The sequence below is a fragment of the Mirounga angustirostris genome, unplaced genomic scaffold (genome assembly GCF_029215605.1).
Source record: "Mirounga angustirostris isolate CCGP_5_RB_7025 unplaced genomic scaffold, mMirAng1.0.hap1 SCAF_6, whole genome shotgun sequence".
In the NCBI taxonomy this organism is placed as follows: domain Eukaryota; kingdom Metazoa; phylum Chordata; class Mammalia; order Carnivora; family Phocidae; genus Mirounga; species Mirounga angustirostris.
In genome coordinates, this window is record NW_026991714.1 from 9,294,999 (window position 1) to 9,322,737 (window position 27,739).

Consider the following 27,739-nt stretch of genomic DNA (forward strand, 5'->3'; position numbering starts at 1 on the left):
CTGAAGCAAGCTCTCCAGGAAGGTAGATAGCATGCTCCATGAAATGGGGGCTACTTGCACTCCGTGACAGGTTAGTGATCCTGCCCCTGACACTTGGGACACTGGGGGTCTCATGCAGAAGAGCTCAGACTGAGAGTCTGCCTGGCGACAGGAGCAAAAGCATTTATCACAAGGTTAACCCGTCACTCCGCTATCTGCTTTCCCCCAACTGGGTATCACTGAAACCATGGCCACACCATAGAGGTAACTTCTTCAGTTTGCCCAGGAAGTGAAATGCTGAGAAGACCCTGCTGTGGGAGTGGGTTCGTGGGCTCTGAGGAGAAGTATGGACGCTCCTCGCAAGGCCCATGGTCGAGTCAGCTTTCTTCCAGGAGCTCCCTGGGTCTCCCCCATTCATCCTGGGAATATCACGATGGCGCACCCGCATCACTCCACGTCCCTCTGACAGCCGGCCCTTCCAAAACACTAAGAGCCTTTCAAAGATGATAGGAACACTTTGAGACTTAGAGACCTCCTCACCAACCTCTCTCAGGATGAACGGTCTCCTTTTCAATTTCTACGCCAAATGCCAAGATGGCCCCTCACCATGGCACCCAGTGGCGAAACCTCTCCCAACGCCCAAGGCACTTGTGCTCCAAGTTTCTACTTCCCACCGAACAGATTTTCCTGAAAACCTGTCCACAAAGAATGCTGAAGGAGAGACAGGACTCGATTTCCTTCGGTCCTCCTCCTAACCTCCCAGAGCCTCTGTGAGATACGCATTCTGAGAGACCACCAAAGCTGCCACTGCTTTAGAATTTCAGTGTCAAAGATTGCTCTCAAGGGCAGGCTGGGGGCAGGGTAGATATGCTGGATTCTAGAGACATTTCCCCCAGAGTGGTTCTGCACCGTCTGGGGCTTTGATAAGTATGAAATGCCCAGGGGTCTGGCCAATGGCTCTAGCATGTTCCAGATTACCTTGGAAGGAATTCTCCTTACAGAAGTGGCTAACATAGGGAATCTGAGTCACCTCAGGCATCGACGAGTCAACGGTTGCTGGTTTTGCCACTCATTCTTTGAGTGAGCTTAGGAAAGTGGTTTTTCCTTTTAGCTTCCTTGCCTGCAAAAGGAAGAAAATTATTCAAAACAGTATCAAAGGTGAATGTAAGCCTTTAAAGCTGAGGAGTGTTGTAAGCCTTCTGAAAGGCGAGGAACCCCAAAGTGTAAATAGGTCACATAGCAATGGTGGTTTGATCTGGCCTGAAGTTAATGGACCATTTAGTACCTCGGAGGGGACAATTCATTCCATGGAGCCTGTAAAAACAATAATGAGCATTTTGAGGCATTTGCATCTGTGGTGGGGTATCGCTTACTAACTAAGAGCGTGCACTCAGGAGTAAAACTTTCGCCAAATCCTACCTTCATCACCCATCAGCTCTGTGACCTTGGACAAACTGGCACCTCTTAGAGTTTATCTTTCTTCATTTATAAGATGGGGTCAAGCCACATGACTCATGGCGCTGCCGGGAGGATCACATGCCTGACGAGTTGTATAGTAAACGGTAGACACTGTGTTGTATTAAATCACATTCAACCTGGGGGGGCACCTGGGTGGCTCAGTCAGTTAAGCGGCTGCCTTCGGCTCAGGTCGTGATCCTGGGGTCCTGGGATCGAGCCCCACGTCAGGCTCCCTGCTCAGTGGGAAGCCTGCTTCTCCCTCTGCCTGCCACTTACCCTGCTTGTGCTCTCTCTCTCTCTCTCTGTCAGATAAATAAATAAAATATTTTAAAAAAAAATCACATTCAACCTTTAGAACAACCCTGGTGAGGCAAGATTCGGCATCCCTATTTTATCAAAAAAGAGACATGTCCACAGAAGCTGAAGTGCTTGCCCAAAGTCACTCAGTGAGGAGGCTTTTCCTTCTGAAGCTCTTACAACACCACAGTCATCTCTCCCAAGGTGAAAGAGAGTCTGTGTTCTCCTCCCAAATCAATGGGCTCAGGCGAAGTCACAATGCGAGTTTCAGGCATCATGACCAGTCCACAGAAGCCTGGCCGTGGGCAAGAGTATATAGGTTTGTTAGAAGCTGAGAATGTACATCAAGGATGCCCATTCTCGCCACTATTGTTCAACATAGTACTAGAAGTCCTAGCGACAGCAATCAGACAACAAAAAGAAATAAAAGGTATTCAAATTGGCAAAGAAGAAGTCAAACTCTCTCTTTTCGCAGATGACATGATACTTTATGTGGGAAATCCAAAAGACTCCACCCCCAAATTATTAGAACTCATCCAGCAATTCAGTAATGTGGCAGGATACAAAATCAATGCACAGAAATCAGTTGCTATTTTATACACTAACAACGCGACTGTAGAAAGAGAAATTAGAGAAACGATTCCATTTACAATAGCACCAAAAACCATAAGATACCTCGGAATAAACGTAACCAAAGAGGTAAAGGATCTATACTCTAGGAACTACAGAACACTCATGAAAGAAATTGAAGAAGACACAAAAAGATGGAAAAATATTCCATGCTCATGGATCGGAAGAATAAACATTGTCAAAATGTCTATGCTACCCAGAGCAAACTATACCTTCAATGCCATCCCCATCAAAATTCCAATGACATTTTTCAAAGTGCTGGAACAAACAATCCTAAAATTTGTATGGAATCAGAAAAGACCCCGAATCGCCAAGGAGATGTTGAAAAAGAAAAACAAAGCTGGGGGCATCACGTTGCCCGATTTCAAGCTATATTACAAAGCTGTGATCACCAAGACAGTATGGTACTGGCACAAAAACAGACATACAGACCAAAGGAACAGAATAGAGAACCCAGATATGGACCCTCAACTCTATGGTCAAATAATCTTTGACAAAGCAGGAAAAAACATGCAATGGAAAAAAGACAGTCTCTTCAATAAATGGTGCTGGGAAAATTGGACAGCCACATGCAGAAGAATGAAACCCGACCATTCTCTAACTCCATTCACAAAGATAAACTCAAAGTGGATGAAAGACCTCAATGTGAGACAGGAATCCATCAAAATCCTAGAGGAGAACATAGGCAGTAACCTCTTTGACATCGGCCACAGCAACTTCTTTCAAGATACATCTCCAAAGGCTAGTGAAACAAAAGCAAAAATGAACTTTTGGGACTTCATCAAGATAAAAAGCTTCTGCACAGCAAAGGAAACAGTCAACAAAACAAAGAGGCAACCCACAGAATGGGAGAAGATATTTGCAAATGACACTACAGATAAAGGGCTGGTATCCAAGATCTATAAAGAACTTCTCAAACTCAACACCCAAAAAACAAATAATCAAGTCAAAAAGTGGGCAGAAGATATGAAAAGACACTTCTCTGAAGAAGACATACAAATGGCTAACAGACACATTAAAAAATGTTCATCATCATTAGCCATCAGGGAAATCCAAATCAAAACCACACTGAGATACCACCTTACACCAGTTAGAATGGCAAAAATGGACAGGGAAAGAAACAACAAATGTTGGAGAGGTTGTGGAGGAAGGGGAACCCTCTTACACTATTGGTGGAAATGCAAGTTGGTACAGCCACTTGGGAAAACAGTGTGGAGGTTCCTCAAAAATTTAAAAATAGAGCTACCCTATGACCCAGCAATTGCACTACTGGGTATTTACCCCAAAGACACAGATGTAATGAAAAGAAGGGCCATATGCACCCCAATGTTCATAGCAGCAATGTCCGCAATAGCCAAACTGTGGAAAGAGCTGAGATGCCCTTCAACAGATGAATGGATAAAGAAGATGTGGTCCGTATATACAATGGAATATTACTCAGCCATCAGAAAGGATGAATACCCAACTTTTACATCAACATGGATGGGACTGGAGGAGATTATGCTAAGTGAAATAAGTCAAGCAGAGAAAGTCAATTATCATATGGTTTCACTTCTTTGTGGAACATAAGGAATAACATGGAGGACATTAGGAGAAGGAAGGGAAAAATGGGGAGGGGGAATTGGAGGGAGAGATGAACCATGAGAGACTATGGACTCTGAGAAACAAACAGGGTTTTGGAGGGGAGGGGGAAGGGGGGATTGGTTAGGCCAGTGATGGGTATTAAGGAGGGCACATACTGCATGGAGCATTGGGTGTTATACGAAAACAATGGATCGTGGATCACCACATCAAAAACCAATGATGTATTGTATGGTGATTAACATAACATAATAAAATTAAAAAATAAAAAATAAGCAACGGATTTGACTTGGTGTTAAAAAAAAAAAAAAAGAAGCTGAGAATGTGATCCAATCCCCCCAAAACGGTACGCGATTTCAAGACTTCCCTTGGATTCCTCTGGAGAATGAATGCTGCAGAAATGTATCATGTGAGAAAGCCTGAAAACAAAGGCATCCCTGGGGAACACGGTCACATTCCTGGCCTGCACTCTGTAAGAGTCCAATCTCCTGAGCAGGGCTCAGGCAGCCTGAATCTCTGTCCCTAGTGCTGGGGCCTAAGGCTCCAAGCATCTGTCCCCCCCTGCACAGACAGGGTCTTGATGGAACTTTACATGGGGGGGTGGGGGGGACGGGGAGGCGTGGCTCAGAGCGCATCCTGCCTTGTTTTATAGAAAGGAAATCAAGGCCCTGGGAGCGACAGAAACAGAGTGCCTCCGTCGTGTGCACTTTGCTCTACCTGACCTTGCCCCTTCCTCTTCTAACATCAGGGACTTCTGGGTCATGAGAGGCTGTGGGAAGCACACTGACCCTCAAAATGGATCGTTAATCGGGGAAGGCAGTGACTCTGTCAGATACAGTTAAAAATAGGAGCCGGTCCAGACCAGCCCCAGCTAGTGAATTTGAACCTGATAACCAGGTGCTCCACAGCATGCTCACCTGATACCCACCTGTACTATGGAAGGATGGGCCCCCCCTCCGCCTGGTGGAGGTAGGGCAGAGGTGGGCTCATCAAACAGCTGTAAACGCTAAGGCAACCCAGCTGCTGCTGGAACTGCACGAGCGGCTCACTGGGAAGAGCAAATTCTGTTTCTGCAGCCACCTGACCAAGTGGGGCCACACGGTGTAAGCAGAAGGAATAGGAAGGCTCTCCTCTCGCCCTCCCCCAGTGGCTCCCTGCGGTGCCTGAGACCTTCCATTTCTATAGGAGTTTGGAAGTCCTAAGGAGAGCTGGAAATTCTCTAGTTCACCTCCCTCCATATAGAGATGAGAAAAATAAAGCCCAGAGAAGTTAAGCAACTCCGCCAAGGGCAAACAGCCTAGCTCAGAACTTTACAAAGCAGGAACCCTGAAATAATAGTCTCACAGATGATCCTTGAAGAGAAATTGTTTTAAAGGTTCGGAGATCAGGTAGTTGGGAAAGGCTACATTCTCTAGTCTCTCTTTTTTTTATTATTATGTTATGTTAATCACCATACATCACATCATTAGTTTTTTTCTCTATTCTCTTTTGTCTAGTCCACTCATTCTCTATTCAGCAAATAGTACTCAGTCTTGAAAAGCGGAATGCACTTTAGAGATCTGGTCTAACCTGGCAAAGCTGAAACCAGCCTGTGGGTATGCAGACCTCGCGACCACAACACACACAGCTACCTCGGGCAGAAGGACTGTGCCTTGACATTAGCCATTCCTGGTGCTTTGTTAAAACGGCAATGTTCCGGGAAGAGACATAGCTGACCAGCGTCACCAATAACTTTTAGTGTACTTCATTTGTCCGGGGCTTTTCGAAGTGAGAGCACTTGCCCTCCTAAGACCAAACAGCTAAGCCTGAGCCGGAGGCTGCTGTCTGGAGAAACTTCGGCCCCGCGAGGAGGCCAAAAATTAAACGGGGAAACCTGGAGACACTGGCTCCCCCGGAAAGAACTCAGAAAGAGGGAGAAAAGAAAAGGGGGAAAGTGGGTAAAATCACTCCATAAGCTTTGGCAGACCAGTGATCAGCTCTTCATCTGAAGGAAACAGATGACAAACCCAGCCCACCGGGAAAGCAGCCTCCCCAGCCGCGCCCCCGCCAAGCCACACACCCCACTCGCGGCCCCTCCCCCCCCCGCCCGGGGGAAGCCATCACTCCGCACATTAATTCCTCCCCATAGCCTTCACGGGCCACATTCTTCTCCCAGGCAATCACGTAAGATCTAACATGGAACTTTTTTTTTTAATTATAAGGAAAGGGTGGCTCCCCTATCAGTAAAATGCTACTTCAATGAGTACAACTACCCTTTGGGTCATTATTTTAAGTGTTTGAAATTTCTGCTTAAATAAGGTCACTTTCAATTTGGTAAATACTCCTAAGTCATCATCTTAATTCACGGCCAGTCACCCTAGGAGTGCTGAGTAAGTAAACATAATCAAGCATTAGCTAACCAGCCACAAATCCACTTGAGTTTATTAATTTCTCTCTTGGCAGAGAAGCAAGAAAAGGGAACAAACCATCAGAGACATTCACGCATCATTCATTCAATAAATATTTATTACATACCAGGTGCCAGGTACTGTGCTAAGCTAAATATAGGTTGCATTATTTTATTAATATTCACAGCTAAGTTCTGTATCAAATCCCATTTTCCCCCAAATATAAATCTTAATTCCTGAGGTGCTTTTTCTTCATTTCTGCCTCATGTGCCTTCTTCCATGGAGTAAATGATACATCCTAACTCTTAAGTTTCCAGACTCTCTATCCCTCCCTCCAAAAGACCCCCCTTCCATCATCCCTCAAATAGTTAATGAATATAAACTCCCACTAGAAGCTCTAGAGAGGCACTCACTATTTTAAAAGTCTAGGAGAATAGTAATGGTAAGAAATAGTTCATATTATTGCACTCAGATTTTTTTTATACATTTGGGTTTTGGTTGAGGGGAGTACCTTATACTTACTCTAAAGGCTTTTTAAAATACTAGCACACATATATATTCCAAATGCAGACAGGGCCGTAGGCATGCTAGGAAAGCAATCTGAAGAGGACCACCTTATCAGAGGAATTTCTTTTTCTCATTTCAAAGGAGGCTCCCTTTTCCCATACTCTCCCAACACCACCAAAAACTGGCACCCATCCAAATTCATTTACAAAGGAAAGGAACCACTCAGAGAACTGACCTTAAACAAATCGCTTTGCCATCAGTAAAGAAGCTACTTCCGAGGTCCCTTTATAGCCTGTGGATTAGGGGACCCAAGCTAACCTAATCCTCCACTACACCTCTGTAGGGACCTGGTACACCCACACACACCCACCCACCCACACACACACACACACACACACACACGAACCTGAGCACAGCCCCCCAGCCCCACGCTGCAGGCCCCGATGCCCCCAGGGACAGCCAGCTTACCGAGATACACAAAACACCCCCACACCACCCAGAAGGGGAGAGAGGCAGGACTCTCCCTCCCTCAGCCAGGCAGTCTCCTGAGGCTGCTGACATCACAAAGGTGTCAACTGGCAACCTCATTGTCATGTGGCTCTCCCCTGGCTCCCCTTCACTTGCAAACGCAGGGAAAGGGTGAGACCTTTCAAAGCCGCCAAGCGGGCAAGCTTCCAGCAGCAGTCTGGGAGTGAGCGGGCGGCCGAGCCACCAAGCCGGGCGGCGGGGCATTGGGCCTCGCGTTTCAACTTCTGTTCAGTTCTCCTGTAATGGAAAATTGCTTTGCACAAAGCTAGAGTGTTACAGTTCTTTCCAGCACCCCTCCTCCCCCACCCCGCCCCTTGGCAGGCTTCTGATCAGAGGGACAGCGCCCGCAGGAAGGTGGAAGGAGGGCAGTTGCAGCTTCTTACTATGTCCCTTGCTTCAGGCCCTGGCCCCGGGTGGTTACTCTTTTCCTTTGGAATGGGACTGGTCTCGGGGTCAAAGTGTCCAAATAATTGTCAGTGTCAAGCCCAGGAAGTGATCTGCACAGGGATCCAGTTAGCCGAGTACCCCGCTGATGTACCCCTGAGCACCCGGAGGCTATACTTGAATGATAACCGCATCACGTTTTTGCCAGCGATGAATCTAGGACTCCTCAGTGACCTTGTTTACTTGGACTGTCGGAATAACCTGATTCGCGAGGTGATGGATTATACCTTCATCGGGGTCTTCAAACTCATCTACCTTGATCTTAGCTCCAACAACCTAACCTTGATCTCCCCATACAGTTTCTCCGTGCTCAGCAATCTGGTGCAGCTGAACATCTCCAACAACCCTCACCTGTTCTCTCTGAACAAGTACACCTTTGCCAACACCAGCTCTCTGAGGTACCTGGACCTCAGAAACACCGGCTTGCAGACCTTGGACAACGCTGCCTTCCAACACCTCATAACACTACAGACCCTGTATCTGAGTGGAAACCCATGGAAATGCAACTGCTCCTTCCTAGACTTCACCATCTACTTAATAGTGTCCCATCTGAACCATCCAGGTGAGGGTCTGATTGCATGTGGGGACGAGGAGGATGTGATGGAGCAGGAGGAATGGGTTCCAGAAAAGGTAAAGTCAAAAAATGGTCAGGATGGGAGAAAACTCTGGGGGAAGCTGATCGAAAGCGTTCTTATTGCTCTGCAGGATCCACCTGGGGTTGACTGGAGAGGAATAGGGTCCGCAGAGAAGTTCTGGAGTAGGAATCCAAAGATCTGAGTTCTGGTCCCAGACTCAGCACTTACTAGCTGGCTGCCCTAGGGACAGACAATGTCTTTGAGCCTCAGTTTCCTGATCCATCAGGTGAGGACAATAATATGGCTCAGCGTATGGAGCTGTTGTGTCAACGTAAAATGGTATGTGTGGAAATGATCAAGTTCTTTAACTGCAAAGTAACAAATTCAGGGACGCTGTATTCCATTGGTGGACTATTTTAATCTGTTTGATTCAGTGACTGAATTTTTCTAAGATCCAAAAGTGAATTCACTCATGCATAGGCCATCCAAAACCCGACAACATGATGTACAGAGGAGAAAGTTCAATAGAGGTAGAGGGAGGGGCACGGGAGCTCCCTAGACAGTGAGAGTGGGAGTGGAGAGAAAGGAGAAGAGAGGCTGTTGATGGCTCCTTTGTCTTCAAGATGCTAACCCTATAAGGAAGGAGGGAATGGTGTGCATCCATGACGAACAGGTCACCAGTGCCCACATTGTCCAACAGGGAGATTCCAATCTCACGGGCAGATTCTCAAGTCTTACCTGGTAGATTTCCAAACCAGTTGCTGCCACCCCTCTGCCATGGTCCCCTGGGCACTCCAGTGCCTCAATCCCCTCTTCTTTTCAGTGACTTTTCTGTCCCATCCTCAGCCTCCAATTATCCCACTCTACCAACATCACCTTCACTCAGGACTTCAAGGAAATGGGAAATGAAAGCCTGGAGCCACGGATGTAATCTGGTAAAACTGGACTTCGGATTCAAACCCTGTCAAAACCATGTTTTCTCTCCCTTCCCCGAGTGGCTGTTTTGAAAATATTTTCATGCACCAGCTCCCTTCCCTGTGTGTTTGTTCTTGAAAAATATTTTCATGCACCAGCACCTGCTGAAGCCTCCACCATGAAGTTCTTGCCCAGGTGGCCATATCCCAGAAAGATTCCTGGCCAGCATGATAGGCTTTAGGGGGGCCTGGGGGAGAGGGAGCTGAATGGTGGTGGCAAGTGAAAATGTGCTCTCCTGGCCCTCCTTCCAGTGGACAGGTCTTAACATGTCTTCCAGGAAGGGCCTGGACAATGGTGAGGCAAGCGAGCCTCCTGGGATGCAAAATTCAGGGAGACAGTAAGAGTGGGTGGCTCCTTACATTTCGTGCCCTGGGCACCTGGCCCAGCTCCCAGGTACACAATCCGAGTTAGAATAAATCAAAAGGAAAGAACTTCATCAGACCATCTTCCTAAGAGGACGAATCATAAAAGAATAGAGGAGCAGTTGTCTTGGGAACTAGCCTGTGAAGAAGCTTCATCTTCTCTTGCCCCCTGCCCACCATAAGTATATATTTTCCTTGAGTAGAGCCCACCAAGTAGCCAGGAGGCCCTCCTACCCTAGCTGAAAAGGGTGACGTAGCTTGGCTTCTTCCCCAGTCCCAAAGCCTGCTGCTTCACCTGCCACCAAATCTCCCTCAATCAAGATTCTGCTTACAGAGTTGTGTCTTCTCAGAGTGCTCAGGATGACTGCTTTGGACTCCTTGACTCATTTCATTCCAGAATTGACTAGGATTATAAACCGGATCTGTTTCACTGTGTGTTTTCAAAAACACCAGAAGCGGGTATCTATCTTATCAAGCTCATAAGCTCCTCATGAACAAAGAGTCTGTCTTTTGAGGTAGACAAAGCTTTTATCCACTGGCCAGTATGAGCCCCCCACTCCGCCCCCAACTCACACCCACAACAACTGCTGATCTGCTCATCTCTCTCTGCTGTTTGGTGGCCTAGAGGAACTCAGCCAGACGACTTCATGCAGAACTATGGTCTCCTTGTCCTAGCTAATAATTGTTATCTCTTGAAAACACTAATGAGCCCAAGGCCAGACATAGAACAATTTATCTTTGTAGGGAGCTTTGCAGCTGCTAGAGTTTTTTCACACATGCGGTCTCATTTTCTTTACTTTAAATGTCATACCAGCCCTTAAATTTTGTGCCCTAGGCCTGTGGAAGAGGCTAGGATTGGTAATGCCATGACAGGGTTGAGAAAACAGACTGGCCCAAAATCACATGGCTAGGAAGTAGCAAAAAAAAAAAAAAAAGATTTGAACCTCCTGATTCAGGTCTTTTTTGATGAGACTACAATATCTTAAATCCCTGAATTCCATGGTAACTATGATCCTGTAAGTCAGTTTAGTTATAAATATGTCATGTTATAAGCATATGGCCACAGCGTCTAAATTACAACTTTATTTCCTATCTGACTACACATGGAACTCACCCAAGATCATTTCCATTGGATAATGAGCTCTAGCCATCATAAATTCATTACATGCCTGCATGCTCCTTATAAGCCCAAGTTCATCCCAACCTACCCAAACTCCCAAAGTAGGAGCCTAACCTCAGTATTTGCTCACCTTTGCATCTCAGTCAGTCAGATTGTCCCTTCCCACACATACACACACACATACCGTCACATACACATAAACACATGTGCAAACACACATACATATACCCACATACATATAAGCACAAAGATGTGCTCATACACGCATACCTATAGATACACCTACTCACATACACAATCACGCACATATTACACATACATGACACACATACACACATCAATATATAGATACACACCCGCACATGAAGAGGCACACACAGTAGAATTCATTAGATGCTTCTCTTGCCCTTGAGCCAGCCCTCAACACAATGGAAGATATTTCTTTTGTGTGACTCTCACATGATTCATGCCTCTGTTAAGTGGAAATATCTTTGCTATTGACAAACACTCAAGCTTAGGCCCACCTCTTTTACCATCTTGGCTATCAAAAGGTGATCTTCAGCATGTTCTAAAATAGAGCATATACATCTCTCTCCCCATGTACCCACACTGCAGGATCTAAGAAGAATCTCTATGAAATGAGCTGAGTAACCTGGTTATTTAGAAAGAAGAATCCAAATTAAAGATGGGTTTCATTTTAGACCCAGGAAGATATGAACGTTAGTATTGGGAGATTTTCCCTGTGGGAGAGTATTAAGGTCAGCATGACAGTAGGATGGCAGTATAGAGATCCCTTGAAAAGCAAGCTTCCATGCTACCACTCAGTTCATCCATTCATCTATTGAGTCCTATTATGTGCCCAACAAGTGCTCATGGAGAGAACCTTGAGCTGTGTGTGGAGACCCACATGACTATGGTCATCTGCACCATATATGTCCCATGGTCCAGTCAGGGACAGCAGGACTATCCTACTGGGCAGAGCAGGACAAAAGAGGCCACCATGTGCCCACCGGGTGGAGCAGGCACTTGGGACAGCCTCAGTGGCAGGTGGGAAAGGACAGCCAGCGTGCAGGCAGGGGAGCCCAGTGTTAAAGAGTCAGGTTGGAGTGAAACAGACCTGAATTATAACCCTAGCCCTGCCACTTGCTATTTATAGGAAATCAGAGAAGTTACTTAACCTCTCTGAACTTCAACTTCCTCATCTTTCAGACAGGTATAATAATAGAACCAACCTAACTAGGCGGCTGAGATGAGAACGCTTACAAACTGCCGTTAGCATTAAGTCTTGCATACCAAAAAGCATTCAATAAACGAATGGTTGGCAGATGTGGGAAAGATACAGGGTACTTAAGAGAGTAGCAGACATCAGTCAGGTGACCCCGGGATAAGCAGTAGACTTCAGGAAGCCTCGGCACACATGGAACGAGAGGACAGTGTACCCCATCCAGGAAACATGGCTATAAGGATGTATGGGGGGAGGGGGATATAGATAGGACGTTGAAAGGTGAGCAGCAGGTCCCAGGGCTCTAATCCCTGGGAAAATGGGACAGAGAGAATCTTTGAGGGAGTTGGATATTAGGCAAGTTATGAACACAAGATTTCAGACTGGGGAACAAAACCAGAAGCCCAGATCAAGGCTTCGTCTCAGCCTGGACCATAAGACTCAGGGCTGGGCCCAGTAGTAGCAAAGTGGTTCTTCCTGAGTCACCTGAATCTGGAACTGGAGTTCTACTTAAAGACAAGCCCCACTTGCAGGAACAGGTGTGGACATGCAGACAGCTTTCAAGGGATGAGGGCAAGGAGGTCCAACTGTGGGGCAGGCATGGCCTTGAAAGCAAGAAGTCACCTACATGGTGTGATTTTGTTATCTGAAGAAGACTTTGCCCCCATCCACTGCCTACCACTGAGCTAAAATTAGCCATTAGAGATTTATACCTTTGGATCCCCAAGAGTGCCCAAATCTTGAAGAGGACTCTGCAAAAATATATGAACTCCTGGGCTGAATAATACCAGTGCCCTCAAGCCTTTATCAGCTCTCACATCAGAGGCAGAAGTGAATTCTTGAGAAATACAATTAGCTAAGATTAATTCTGCAACAGTGGGGAATCTTGAAGGAAGCTGAGGTCCAGGAAAGAAATGGGGAGATCTTAAAAGGTGTGAAGGCAGTAATATGCTCTTCCCCTATGTCCCATGTTGGCTCAGTTCACCCCCATAAAGGGGCTGTAGAGAAGGTTAAATGTTTTATTCACCTTTTTTCATCATAAAGCTACACTGAATAGGAATATCAAAATTTTCCCACATTGGCAAGAGATTTGGTGCTATTATTAAAGGTCTTCATCAAAAGAAACCCTCCAATGATATACTCACCAGATGCACTGAAAACCATTCCATCCTCAAAGAGCTTACATACTCATTTTGCAAACATGAAAATCACAGCAGAAATGGAGGTGAGTTATAAAGTGCTGGTCACCCGGATGCTCTGATCAGTGCAGAGTTAAAAAGATTCCATTGTCTTTTTGGCCTTGGTCAGCAGATAGGAGGACTAATTCCTAGCTGGAACTGTAATTTCCCAGGCATTAATGCTCTTTGAAGGTGAGAGTGGCAATTGAGCTCTTCCCAGGAGAGAGCTACCTAGTAGCACAGGGTTGAATGCCTCTGAAGATGCTCTTAAAAACTCAACACAACTCTAGGCTTCTGGACATAAGGCTCCTGGCCTCCATCCTATCTTCTCCCAAAGTCTAGTCTAGCACTGTCCAACTAAAGTCTCTGCTGCAATAGAAATAGCCTATATCTGTTCTGTCCGATATGGTTGCCCCTAGCCACATATGGCTGTGGAGCTCTTGAAATCAGGCTAGGGCAAATGAGGAACTGAATTTTTAATTTTATGTTGTTTTAAATCATGTAAGTAGCCCCATGAATGGCCATTGGCCACCATATGGGTCAGGGTTGCCTTTTAATATAAGATGCTTCAGCTGGAACTTTAGAATCTCACTTCCTTACAGGTAAATGGCTGTAGAGCCAAGCCCAACACGGAGATCTCCTGACATCCAGATTCAGTGTTTCCCACCCCCCCATGCCATGACCTCTCCTTACTCTTAGACACATCCTAGTCAATTCGACTCTGAAATATTTGTTGTATGTTCATTATATGCCCAACATTGTATTATAAGGCTGGAGTGCTTCCATTATAGGGAAAAGAAGTCATAATTTCCATCTTTAATAAGACAATTGTGGGATATAAGAGAGAGAGAATGCAACTGAAAGCCAAGAGATCCTGTCCTGGTCCCAGCAATGCCACTGGGTGATGTGGGGCAAGTCCCTTGCCCTCTGAGACTCACTTGTCTTTGAAATAAAAAGAGAGTAGGATTAGATACTCTCTACAGCCCCTTCTAGCTGGTAGTCTATGGACCTAAATGGAAAGATAAGGTGCACTTAACTGCAGGAGGAGAGCAGTGATCCGCAGACAGGGTCCCACCCAGATGGGCAATGCAATGGATCAATGCTGACGTGGAGACATTCCTGGAGGAGCAGGCCACAGTCACATAATTAGGACATGCACATAATTAGGAAGCAGACAGCCTTGAACTCCTGCACTGTCCTACCTCCTATCTTAAGTTATCATCTACTTGACTAGAATAATACCTCCATCCCCAGGGGACTCAGTGCCCTAGACTATCCTCCCAGGCCTGGCCCACTCAACCAGTGGTTCTCAAATTCCAGTGAGCGTAGGAACCCCAGGCCCTGTATCCAGAGAATCCGGTTTTGGACAGTGCAAATCCTTACGCCATATTTTGAGAGACCCTATGACAATGGCTTCCATTCTAGATCTACAGCGACTGCTCCCACTAGTGAATAAATTGATTTGCACCAAGGTGTTAGTGGCTAATAATGTTTTGACATGTCTCCCTCAAGGGGCATTTGCAATGTGACAAAACAAGAAACAGTGAGAGTTCGGAAAGTGACAGACTACCCGGAGTGGAAGTGGGGGTAGTTTGGGGACAGAGTGTCCCTCTCTGTCAGCTCTGAAATTATCGTCCTTAAGCAGTCCTGGGTGACCCGATGGTGGGGCCCACAAATTAAAGAGGAGTCTGGGCAGGAGTGTTGCAGAAGCAGGGGACAAAGCCACTCAGGGACATCTGCAGGGAGCAGATGGGTTGGGTCATGTGCTCTTTCGGGTCCACGTCATCTCGAGGGCATTTTGAGTGGAGAACATCTTAGTTTCATTCCAAGGCTGCTACATCCTGTATTCAAGGCTGCCGTAATAGGATAACGGCCCCATTTCAACCCACCAAGTACAAAGTCATCTACTACTGTGCCAAGACTTAGATTTCCAGAATGAATTCAGGTCCTCGCACTCTTCCACGATTAATGCTAACCCATCTTCTCCGTCAGAGAAATTGCTGCAAAGACCAGACGCGCAGAAAGGGACAGCTGGGCCGCAGACGTTTCCACGGCCGTCAGCTGCTCTGCCAGCCTATGTCTCCGACTTTCTCACAAACACCTGCTGAGAGCCAGAGGAGCAGCCTCATAGGGACAGTGAGGGGCTGGGAGGGACACAACTGGGTCAGTGGTCCCAAACCACCCAGAAAAGCCAATAAGGGAGTGGGTGGCAAGCACATGCAGTTTAGGAAGGATCCTGAGTGATTCTCACACACTCTTGAGCTCAGCCCACTTGAGATCCCTGAAAGTAGGTGATCCAAAGTCCCTTCGAGCTCAGAAATGCCAGACCTCTGTGCATGGCCTCTCTGGTCACCCAGCACCACTCAGGCCTCTGGAAGGCAGCAGTGCAAAGCTGGCCAAAGCAGCCAACCTCAGTCTCCTTATCTCCAGAAGTGAAGAGCTCTCCAGCCTGGAGATAATCCAGCAGAGTGTGGATGTGGCTAGAAAGAGAAACAGGGATCCAGCCGTGAAGGGCCTTTGGAGGATTCTCTGGGGAACATGCAGGGCATCCTGAGAAGCTCTGGGAGGCAGGCAAGCCTGGATGCAGGGCTAGGAGGCTCCTGTGGGCATCCAGGGAAGGGAGGAAAGGCCGATAGCAGCAGATGAAGAAGTCTAGACAGGCCATAAGGAACCATTTAAAAGGTAGAAGCAGGGATGCCTGGGTGGTTCAGTCAGTTAAGTGTCTGCCTTCGGCTCAGGTCATGATCCCAGGGTCCTGGGATCGAGTCCCACGTAGGGCTCCTTGCTCAGTGGGGAGCCTGCTGCTCCCTCTGCCTGCCGCCCCCCCTGCTTGTGCTCTCTCTCTCTGACAAATAAATAAATAAAATCTTTAAAAAATAAAATAGAAGGGGGGTGCCTGGGTGGCTCAGTCGGTAAGCGTCTGCCTTCGGCTCAGGCCATGATCCCAGGGTCCTGGGATCAAGCCCCGCATCGGGCTCCCCCACTGCGGGAAGCCCGCTTCTGCCTCTCCCTCTGCCCCTGCTCGTGTTCCCTCTCTCGCTGTCTGTCTGTCAAAGAAATTAAAGATAAATAAGTAAATAAAATAAATAAATAAAATAAAATAGAAGGTAGAAGCAATAGGACTCTGGACTAACCTAGACCCTCCCAAGTTCCCAGTCCTCCCTTCATGACTTCTGGCACAATTCTAAGTAATTAATAGATTTGAATATTTAAAATTTATCTTCTCTGACAGACAGTAAGGTCTATGAGAGCAAAGAACATGTCTGAATCTTCAGAAACTAGCTCAAGGCCTGACACAGAAAAAAGGCTCAATAAATATTTATTGAGAAAATCAATGAATAAATGAGATATGGAAAATAACAGGAAAGAATTGGTTTGAACAGCTCTGGAGGCTTCCCTGGGATGGACACTCTCGGAGGAGGGGCAGCAAGGAGCTTAAGGGAGAACCATGTCCCATCTTGAGCGTGTTGAGTGGGAGGGCCCCTGTGAACCAGGAGGCCTTCGGATGTTCTGACCTGAAATCCAGAATAAAGAATAGAAGATATATTTGAGAATCATCAGCTCACTGGTGATCACTGAAACCAAACAAAGAATGAGATAAGGCAGCAAAAGAGTTTAGAATGGGGGTGGGGGGAGTAACAGGTCAAGGACAGAAGCTTTGGGGAATGCCAACATCTGGAAGGGCGAAAAAGAGCCATCCATGAAGTGCCCTGGGCAGGAGCAACCAGTATAAAAGAAAGGATATCAGAGAAGGGTGGACTCACAGAAGCCAAGAGAAGAAGAGTTTCAAAGAATAGAAGTAGGTCAAGTAAGGATTGAAAAGTGTCTATCACATTTAGCTACCAAGGGGTCCCTGAGGTCTTGGACAGTTCCAATGGCATGATGGGAGTGGACAGTGGGTTACAGAATGAACAGCAAGGAAGAAAAAGGGTGTAGAAAAAAATGTAAACTTGGGGTGCCTGGCTGCCTCAGTCGATGGAGCATGCAACTTTTGATCTCAGGGTCGTGGGTTCAAGCCCCACGTTGGGTGTAGAGCTTACTTGAAAAAAAAAAAAAAAAAAACCATGTAAACTCTTCTAGGAACTTGGCTGTGGACTGAGGAGATAGGGTGATAGATGGAGGAGAACTGTATAAAGGGGGTATTTATTTTCTTCAGAGGAAAGAGGTCCGTGCATGTGTTTATGGGCTGCTGAGAAGGAGTCATACAGGGCAAAGACTTGGGACAGGGGCAATAACTGATGTGAAGCCAGGAATGGATGGACTCCAGAACCAAATGGAAGGCCAGCCTTAAACAGGGAAGGGCCCCTCCTCTGGGAAGGAAGCGAGGGTGAGCACGCATGGGCCTGAGTGTGAGGATGTGGGGCAAATGGAATCGAGGGGCCCACCTGAGAGTCCCTCTTTTCCTTTCAGTGAGATAAAAGACAAAGAATAACTTTATATCGAGAAAAGTACACAGTTTCTTATGCTATTTTCTTTTTTCTTTTTCTTGTGTGTCAATTCATTCTTTTTTTTAAATTTATTTTTAAATTTAAATTCAATTAATTAACATATAATGTATTATTGGTTTCGGAGGCAGAGGTCAGTGATTCATAGGTCTTATATAATACCCAGTGCTTCTCATGCTGTTTTCTCTGATGCTTCTGTAACACCAACCCAATTAGGCGATCCTAAAATATCCCTTTGGTCTCGAGATGATCATACTCCTGGTTGAACAGGCAAAACTAAGATGGGCTCTGGATTCAAACTGCCTGGTTTTTAATCCTGCCTCGGTCTCTTACCAGCTGGGCCGCAGTCTGCATGAGAACCATGCTCCTCACCTGTAAAATGGCATTAAGTTAGTACCTATTTCTTGGGTTGTTGTGCTAATGAAATAACCCACACGAGGATTTTAGAAGTGCACACAGTCAGTGTTCAACTACTGTTAGCTACTGCCGTCGCTGGGACAATTCTGGGTGGTGACCGTGGACCCACATGGGGCGCAGAGAAGGGGGAGAGCTGTGTGGGAGATACGGCCCGTGACGTGAGAGAGGAAGCAAGGAGAGCTCCAAAATTTCCACCTGGGTGACTGGTGATTGGTGCTTCTGCTACTGAGCTTTTCTAAAATGCCTCTTATCCATGAGGACAACTGTCCACTACCTGGGTTTTTCTGAGCAGATGGGTAGTTATTAAGCAGGCCCAGCTCTAGACCAAACTGAGAAGAAACAAGAATTTGCCCTTAGCTTCCATGAACCAACTGGTACCATCCCCCAGCCCGGCCATGCCGCCTGACTCCCCACCCCCATCAAAACCTTACTCAAGAAAGGCGGTAACGAGGGTTTCCCCCTGGGTAGGGCTTAAGTTGTTAGCTCCTTTTGCAGAAGACTATACACTTTCAGCCTTATTTTGTTGGTGGAATGAAAGGTTCTATCTCCTGTTGGCCTTATTCCGGGTACTGACAAGTGCACAAGGGATTAGGAGGAAAAGGGGTCTTCGTACCTGTAGATCATGCCCATATACAACCCCTTATACAAAAGACCAGTCCTCAGGGGCGCCTGGGTGGCTCAGTGGTTAAGCGTCTGCCTTCGGCTCAGGTCATGATCCCAGGGTCCTGGGATCGAGTCCCACATCGGGCTCCCTGCTCCGCGGGGAGACTGCTTCTCTCTCTGCCCCTCCCCCTCCCAGGCTGCTTCTCCCTCTAGCCTCTGCCCCACCCCCCCTCGTGTGAGGGCTCTCTCTCAAATAAATAAATAAAATCTTAAAAAAAAAAACAAACAAACAAAGAAGAGGGGCACCTGGGTGGCTCAGTGGTTAAGCGTCTGCCTTCGGCTCAGGTCATGATCCCAGGGTCCTGGGATCGAGCCCCGCATCAGGCTCCCTGCTCAGCAGAAAGCCTCCTTCTCCCTCTCCCACTCCCCCTACTTGTGTACCTCTCTCGCTGTGTCTCTCTCTGTCAAATAAATAAAATCTTTAAAAAAAAAAAAAAAAAAAGACCAGTCCTATAGCCTAAAGACCCTCTAAAGTACAGGAATAATCGGGTTGAACTTGCTGGATTTGAAGGTCTTTCCTGTAATGTTCCAAGAGTCTATGAATCACTTTTAACCTTTACCAAAATATGGACGCTTTATCCAAGGAAAAAAAATGTACTAGAAAAGAACTGTAGTGCCTAAGCCCAAATCATCCAAATCTTTACATTTTCAAGATGCCAGGGATGGTTTAGACAAGGGGTCAGCACTGCCTTCTATAAAAAGCCAGATAGCAAATATTTTAGGCTTTGTGGACCTCTGCTGTAACTCGTCTATTTGGCCATCTACAACCCGAAAGCAGTCATGGAAAGAGTGTAAATAAATGGGCATGGTGTGTTCCAAGAAAAAGTCATTTACAAAAATAGGCAGCAGGTTGGATTTGGCCCATGGAGTTTGCTGAACCTGGGCTTATGCCATCAAGGGGAGATAGACAGGTGATGAGAAAAAAGGAGCTCTAGGTAGGAAAGGTAGAAGCCAATGCTCAGAGGACCGTGCATGAGGGTCTGAGAAGGGGGCCTTGCTGGTTGGTTGACTTTGGTGTTTGGGGGCTGCTATGTGTCCAAGCTAGGTTCCCCTCTAGAGAGTCATCTCCTCTAGGCCACCCAGAGTGTAGCAAAATATAACCATGGTCCCTTCAAATTCCAGTTGGGAACTGGTCCTAAAGAGCAAGGCCAAAGACACAAGAGTTCAAGAACTGTTGTATGAGGCCAGACTAATAGCCCACCCATTCTCTCCTGTATGCATTCAACAGACATTTATCGAGCATCTACTATATGCCAAGTGTTAGGGAGACAAAAGCGAACAAAGAGGGCCTCTGCTCTCAAACAGTTCTCTAACACTAACTGGGAGTAGTAATAAGTAAGTACCTTTTGATGCCATGCCCACAGCACCTGCATCCTCACTTGTCCCCATCTGCATTTACCCTCGTTTCCTTCTCTGCCGTCTCGGAGGACAGAAGAGTGCCCCTTTCCAGCTCAAGACCTACCCCTCTATTTGGTCCTGGGGACCTGTTTCTGACTCCTCTGGGACTGCACACTCCTTGGTTCAGTGAATCTTCCCCAAACTCTTACAAGGGAAGTGGGATTAGTATTTGTCTATCGTAGAGTAATCCAAGGTGGCAAGGGGTTAGCTGACCCATCTATGGTCTTCTGTCTCCCCAGGTTCACTATCCTCTGAGCATTTTGTCGATGACATTGACCCCAACGGGTATTAATAAGATAACATTTCATTCATTCAACAGCCATGCTTTGAGGTCTAGTGTGGTTGAAACACTGTTCTAGGTGTTAAGGGTATAATAGTGAACCACACAGACAAAAATCCATGTCTTCATGGAGTTTATCATCTAGTGGGAAGAGGCAGCCAAATGAGTAGGACATAAATCCACTTCCTTGACAAATATATAATCAGCTGGAGAAAAAAAACAAGACCAAGAACTATACATGTAGTGACGTTCGGGCAAGCTAGGGCCTAATAAGGAGAAATGGGAGAATCAGGTCAGGTCTTTCTCGGGGTTCAAGGTGGAAGTCTTATGACAAAGTGGTGATGCTGATAGAAACCAGTGCTGCATTCTCAGTAGCAGGTGCAGTTTAGTAGAGAAGGGAGTCTCCAAATTCTACCCTTCAGTGTACATTGTCACCATGTGGAGGCTGAACCCTCCACTCAGCCCAGGTGGTTCCTGAGCAAGCGCACCAGCACGAGGGGCTCAGAGCCTGCACACGGCTCCTTGGGAACCTGCAGCAGACCACAGGGCAGAACTGTAGTCCCTGTAGGCGAAGAAAGGAGCAGTTTGCCTTAGAACGACTGGGTTCATACCAGTTTTCTGAAAGGGAGGCTCTCTGGGCTCCTGCACTAACAGATGTGATTCTGAGCCACAGAAACTCTTGCTCCTGCAGACATATGATTCTGGCAAACAGGTTTTCTGCCTGGGAGTAACATGCTATGTGTGGAAACAAACAAGATGGTGGGTGATGTTTCCTTAGGAACTATTTGCAGGAAGAATTTAAACATTAATGACACCTGTAATTATACCTGGGAGCTTTAACTGGGACAAATGCCCTGGGCCCATGGAATGGGGCTGAGAGAGGGAGGACATGGGGGCTACTCACCTGTTTCTAATATGCATGAAGGCCCTGGAGTTGTGCAGTGCACAGCATGTACAACAGTACTTGGTAGCCTTTTGTCAGAGGAAAGGAAATCAAGAGCCAGAAAGGGAATAACTGATAAACAATTATTCATTCTATAGCACGGGAATAATTAAAACTGCTCGGTGAGGTGGTCAAGAGTAGAGCTTAATTTTGTAAAGCACCTTCTGTGATGCCCAGCACACATCAGGCACTCCAGGATCGGTAGATGGGTCTATAATCTCTAGTGACATCAGACTAGAATAGGAAAATAATGTACGACTATCAAACTGATGAAAAGGAAATGAAATAATAAAATAAAAGCCAACAAAGTAGAGAGAAAGAGACATAAAAATAAGTGGGACGAATTGAAAACAAATGTGTCAGTCTAACAGTAAATGTTAAAGGAATAATTACAATACAAAGTTTGCTAGACTGGATGGAAAACAAAACCCAGCTACATGCTGCTTACAAAAATATGTCTTAAATATAGGAACATAGAAAGATTAGAAGTAAAAGGATGGCAAAAGATAAACAAGGCAAACACTAACCAAAAGGAATTCGATGGAGCCACACTAATGTCAAAGATAGTAGACTTTAAGGCAAGAAGCATTACTAGAAATAACGAGAGAGGTCGCTCAGTGAGAAGAGGGTAAATCTACCAGGAAGAGGAAACAGAACTTTCTACACATCTAATAACATATCTTCAATATATGTAAAGCAAAACATGACAGAGCTATATGAAGAAGTAGGTAAATGCACAATCAAAACTGGTGACCTGAACATCCTTCTCACAGTAGCTAATAGACCATTAACAGACTAATAGTAACCAAGAGACAATAGTTTTTATAGACAAAAAGTCAGTAGAGATATAAATAACAAAGTCAACAAATATACAGAAGACCTGTATAAAATCACGACTTAATTGGTATCCGTAGAACAACACACTCAGCAAAGACCGAATACACACCTTTTGGGGGCACATGCAAAACTTACTAAAATTGACTTTATGTTCAGCCATAAAGCAAATTCTCAATAAATTTCAAAGGACTGAAATCATAGAGAGTATGTCTCTGACCACAGTAGAATTAAAGTAGAATTCAACAATAAAAATATTACTAGAGGGGCACCTGGGTGGCTCAGTCGGTTAAGCGTCTGCCTTCAGCTCAGGTCACGATCCCAGGGTCCTGGAATTGAGTCCCACATCGGGCTCCCTGCTCGGCGGGGACCTGCTTCTCCCTCTGTCTGCCGCTCCCCCTGCTTTTGTTCTCTCTCTCTGTCAAAATAAATAAAATCTTTAAATATATATATATTACTAGAAAATCCCCCCAAATTAAGTATTTCTTTCAATAAATGATACCTCTTATTAACAAGAACAAGAATGATCAGACACGGATTCTGCCTTCAAGAGTTTTGTCTGTCTGGTTGGGGAGAAAAGATACACTCCTTCTCTGGCCAACAGCCCCCAAGTGAGGGAGAGTGTCACAGGCACAGTAAGAATGCAATGGTGGGTCCAGGAGTGGGAATGAACCCATGCAGTCTGAGCTACGAGGATGAGAGGGCTGTGGAAACGTTCCTGGGAGTGCATTTACTCACACCAGATGTTGAAGGCTAGGAAGGACTTGATGAGGCAAAAATTGGAGGAAGAGGCATTTGATACAGAAAGAGCAGTGTCCCAAAGCTAGCTACTGTTAAGGGCAAGATGCAATCAAGGAATTAATAGTTTAATTTGACTGGAGCAAAGGGTGGGTCACTGGAGTGCTAGGAAGTGGGGAGGGCGATGGCGAGGTAGTAGGCGGCAGGTGCGGAGGGCTCTGAGCACTGGGCCAGGGGGTCTGGATGTTATTCGCAGGCCTACCGGGGAGTCAGAGGAGGGTTCTGAGCCAGAGTTTGCCTGGGAAGAGCTGTGCTTGAGGAAGGGAAATCTGGCGGGGGTGTGTGAAACGGTCCAGAGCTGGGCAATGCGGAAAGTGGAGTTAGGGAGACCTGCAGGGAGAGGGAGGTAGGAGGGCTCCCACCTTGGCAATGACTAGGGAATGGGGAGGGGGAGAGAATGCAGCGGTAGAAAACCCCAGGTCTCCCTCCCCGCAGAGCCACCCACATCCACATCCCGCACTTAAGAGCAACCTAATAAAGCCTTCAAGTCACTGCTAATTGCCCCTTTCAAGGTAATGCTCCCCAACGGGACTCGGTGTTTCATGTTTAGTCTGCCGCTAAAGCCCCAGTTTGAAAGCTGAATCTTCTTAAAATAGAAGGAGATAAACCCCCAACCCACAGAATCCCACATTTTCCTTTCCCCAATACATCTTTCTTTGTATTGTCCCATATCAGGTCTCTGGCAGTTAGGGGAGGTGACGCAAGCCCCAAAGGCCCTCCAGCCAGGCTGAGTGGAAAGAGGACTCCAGGTGTGACTGGGCACCTGCCTCTTGACAGCAAGTGTAATGGAGCCCCCGGCCCCCACCCCTTTTCCTCTCCTGAGAGCTCTCCCCTTGGGGCAGGGTCCCCCAAGAGGACCTCTCCCTCTCCTTCCCTCTGTAATCTTTGCACACCGTGGAGGTGACCGCCCCACACTGCCTTCCAGTCCTGCGTCTACAGCCTCCACCAAGAGCCAGTCCTCAAAGGCGTCACGGCCTTCGGACCGTCTTCCTGAAAGTAACAAACCATTCACCGCAGGTGCACTGGCACAGGGATGAGGAGTGCCAGGGGTGAGGGGAATGCTATCCAGCCTGCAGGGGACTTCGACGGCCCCCCAGGCCCAACAGCCTCCTCCCCACTCAGCTCACTTCCGTACTCCTTTCTCTAATTCCCCTGTGCAAACCCGATTTCCCTAACTTCCTTGGTCACCAAGGATAGGAATGCATTCACATAACCTGCAGCTCCGCACTAGCTTGTCTGTGTCTCCCACTTCTGCAGACGAGCTTAGACAGCTCGGTCTGCGCTTTCTGTGTCTTGTCTCCTGCCTAGATCCTTCAGGTTATCTAGAAACCTCTGTGAGTCTGTTTCCTTATGTGTGCAACAAGAATGATAGAATTGTGTCTGTCAAAGTTGTTATAAGAATGAAACGAGACGTTTATATACCGCTTAGAATGTAATCAGAGCTTGGAAAATATTAGCTGCTATTATAATTTTGAGCATGATTATCTCAAGCCCTGGTCTCCACCCTGCATTGGAGCTCATTTATGTAATGCCTGCTGGATACATTCCCCTGGCACCACACACACACACACACACACACACACACACACACACACACCCCTCTGCATCAACGTGGCGGAGCATATGGAGCTAGGAAAAGGCAAGGCTGAGGGCAAAGCTCTGAGTTCCGTGTGCAACTACTGAGCACCAGGCACAGTGGCTTGCGTCCTCGCCTGTGGCAATTAAATCCTCTCAGTTACCCTGGGAGCAGGTAGCATTCTTTGCACGTGTAACGGTGAGGAAATGGATTCAGAGAGGGAAATGGATATCCTGCCAAAGTTTACAAAAGCAGCAAGTAACAGTCTGGATTTGAACCCTGGTCTGTCTGGCTCCCCCAGAGCCCACTTTGCTTTCTGTTATACACTCAAGGCTACGGCACTTGACATGGGGAGGGGCTCGGAGAAGTAGCCAGGCAGCTGAGTCAGCTGCTAAAAAGGACTGAAGACTCATGTAGATGGTGTGATGAGCCAGTGATGCCAACCTCACTGCTGAGAAGCAGAACTGCCTCTCCTACTGGTGATCCTTTTCCCTGAGCTCCCCACACCCCGATTCCCTGAGTGGAGAACACATAGGAGGCATTTCCAGGGAATCTTGTCCCTCCCGAGAGTTGAGCCGGGTGTGACGCCTTCATGGTCCCTGGCTGGACTCAGGCCGGGGTGAAGGGAAAGGGACAGGTGGAGGGGAGAGGTGGGAGCCAAGAAGAGGGAGGGGAGAGGGAGGCGATGGATATTGATGGTGGGGGGTTCTGTGGAGATCTTGCTTGTTTCCAACCTCCCAGCCCCTGCTGTGGTGTCTCGTTCCTGGAGGATCCTTAAGGAGCCAAGTGCAGGGGCGCCGGGGTGGCTCAGTCATTTAAGCCTCTGACTCTTGATCTCGGCTCACGTCATGATCTCATGCGTCGAGAGATCCAGCCTGGCATTGGGCTCCGCGTTGAGCGGAGGTCTGCTGGAGATTCTCTCTCTCTCCCTCTCCCTTGGCCCCTCCCCACCCTCTCTCTCAGATAAATAAATAAATCTTCAAAAAAAAAAGAAGCCAAGCCCCTTTTCAGGAGGCAAGCTGACTGCAGCGAAATCAGAAGGGGGGCGGGGGCAAGAAGCAGCGCGGGTGCAGTATGTCTCAAACCTGACTGTGCCCGCCCGTCCCCTTGTTGACACACAGATTCTGATTCGGGAGGTTTGGGGGGTGCCTGAGAGCCTGCATCTCTAACGAGGTCCAGCTGCCACCCATGCCACTGGCCCGCAGACCACACTCTCAGTAGCAAGGGTCCACATGGCTTCTCCGGGTCCCCTTCAGACCTGGGACCCTGGCCGTTCTGCTCTCTCAGCACTCTGCCCGCTGTGTTTTTCCTCGCAGATGATCAAAACGCCACGTGCGTGGAGCCCGCGGAGCTGGCGGGGTGGCCCATCACGCAGGTGGGGAACCCACTCCGGTACATGTGCATCACGCACCTGGACCGCCAGGACTACATCTTCCTGCTGCTCATCGGCTTCTGCATCTTCTCCGCGGGCACTGTGGCCGCCTGGCTCACGGGCATGTGCGCAGTGCTCTACGAGAACGCCCGGCGCAAGGCGAGCGAGGACGACGCCGAGGAGGAGCACGGGCAGAGGGTGGACGGCAGCGGGCACGTCTTCCAAAGCAGGGTGGCCTCGGGCCAGGACGGGTTCCCTCAGCTGATTTAGTTGCCAGAGACTGCCATCTGATGATGCCTTTCCCCCAGGCTCCCCGCCTTCTCGCTCGCCCTCCCTCTCCCCTTCCCTCATGGCTGTCTTAGATACTATTTAGCAAAACAAATAAAATGTTTGGTGGCCATTTCACAAATTGGTCCTTCCCTGCTCAACCAGCTCCCAGGCACTTCCTTGAGCTCAGCGGGATGGCGTAGATCAAAGTCTAGAAAAGTCTAGGAAGCTGGTGCAAAAGTGCAGCTAAATGGTGAGGAAGCCCACCACAAAAGCAGGCCAGCTCCCATTTAATGAACACTTACTATGCCTCTAACTTAAGTGCTGGTGGGAGGGATGAGAGAAACCTAAGATTGAGAGGACCTGTCCTCAGAGAGCAAACAGTCTGGGATGAGTCACGATTAATGTGAATGAAATGGAGAAAACTACAAGACACAATGGCAAGAACTGACATCAAGAGAACACGTCCAAACATGTCCACAGGCCAACTTCACACCCCATCTCAAGACTGTCACTAGAGCCTATAATACTGACATTAGCTTATGGTGGAAAATCGAGGCCCGGAAAGGTTAAACAAGAGACTGGTCAGTAGCACAGTCCCCCCCAAAGTCCACGTTCTTTTCTTTCCATGAAGCTGCCTCCCCAGGAAATTTTAGCAACATGGCCAAGGGCTCATCGTGTACGCCCTGGACAAAACAAAGGAGTGAGGCACACAGAGGCGGCCCCCGCTTCCTGAGGCCTTACCAAGCGCCCGGCATCGTACCCAGCTTTGTACGTGTTTTCTCACTGGGTCGGCCCTCACGACAACGGGTCAGGTGGTCGCTGTTACCCTCGTTTTCCTGAAGCTCAGAGAGGCTAAGTAACCAGCTCAGGATCAAACAGTTGATAAGAAGCCGAACGGTTGCTGAAGCCCGGGCTGCCTGACCCCAAAGCCCATGCCCCGTGCTCTACGAGCTGCTGTCTTTCATGAAGTGCTAAACAGAAGAGCCAAGTGTGTACCAGTGTAATCCACCTCCCCGGACTGGTCGGAGGAGGAGAAAGGGAGCAGAAGACGGGGCAGCTCAACCTGAAGACCCTTCAAGACTCCCATCCATGGCCCTACCCACAAAGCCAGCTGTCCCGAAACCCCCTCATGGATCCCACGTGATTCCCCGGGATGTGTTCAGTGTGATGGTTAAGAGTATGAGCTCCTGAATCCGGGGCTAGGTTCCTATCTCCGATTCTGTCCTTACCTCCATGTGAACTTAGCCTTCCTGCTTGTAATGAGCTTGAGGACAGAGACTGCCTGGTATTCTCTGTTGACACAGCACGTAGGGGGCTGCCGTACACAAAGCAGGGGCTTATTATCGCCTTCTATTGAAACCCCAACCCACCAATCATTCCTACTCCATTACGCGGACTGTGAGCGGTGACCACGGGCAAGCTATTTCACTTCTCTGTGCCTCGGTTCCTTCAGCTGTAAACGGCAATCATTATAGTGCCTACATCATACAGGGATATTAT

At 47.5% G+C, this 27,739-nt stretch overlaps 1 protein-coding gene and 1 long non-coding RNA gene across 3 annotated transcripts in view; one reads left to right on the forward strand and one right to left on the reverse strand.

The window, feature by feature from the left end:
* Positions 1-27,739, reverse strand: part of LOC123845906 (uncharacterized) — a 136,698-nt gene that overhangs the window by 43,815 nt on the left and 65,144 nt on the right. The window contains exons 3-4 of one of the 2 annotated variants that reach the window (XR_010412179.1): positions 22,496-22,641; positions 958-1,099 (exon numbers count right to left, since the gene is read on the reverse strand). This is a non-coding gene — a long non-coding RNA (uncharacterized LOC123845906). Of the gene's footprint in view, positions 1-957; positions 1,100-7,307; positions 8,157-22,495; positions 22,642-27,739 lie in introns of those variants that run through there. The other variant, XR_010412180.1, reaches the window with a different exon arrangement.
* LRRC52 (leucine rich repeat containing 52) lies at positions 7,752-26,319 on the forward strand. The gene is made up of 2 exons (XM_045876821.2): positions 7,752-8,373; positions 25,914-26,319. The coding sequence occupies exons 1-2, from the start codon at positions 7,752-7,754 to the stop codon at positions 26,237-26,239; spliced, it is 948 nt and encodes a 315-aa protein (XP_045732777.1). The 3' UTR covers positions 26,240-26,319.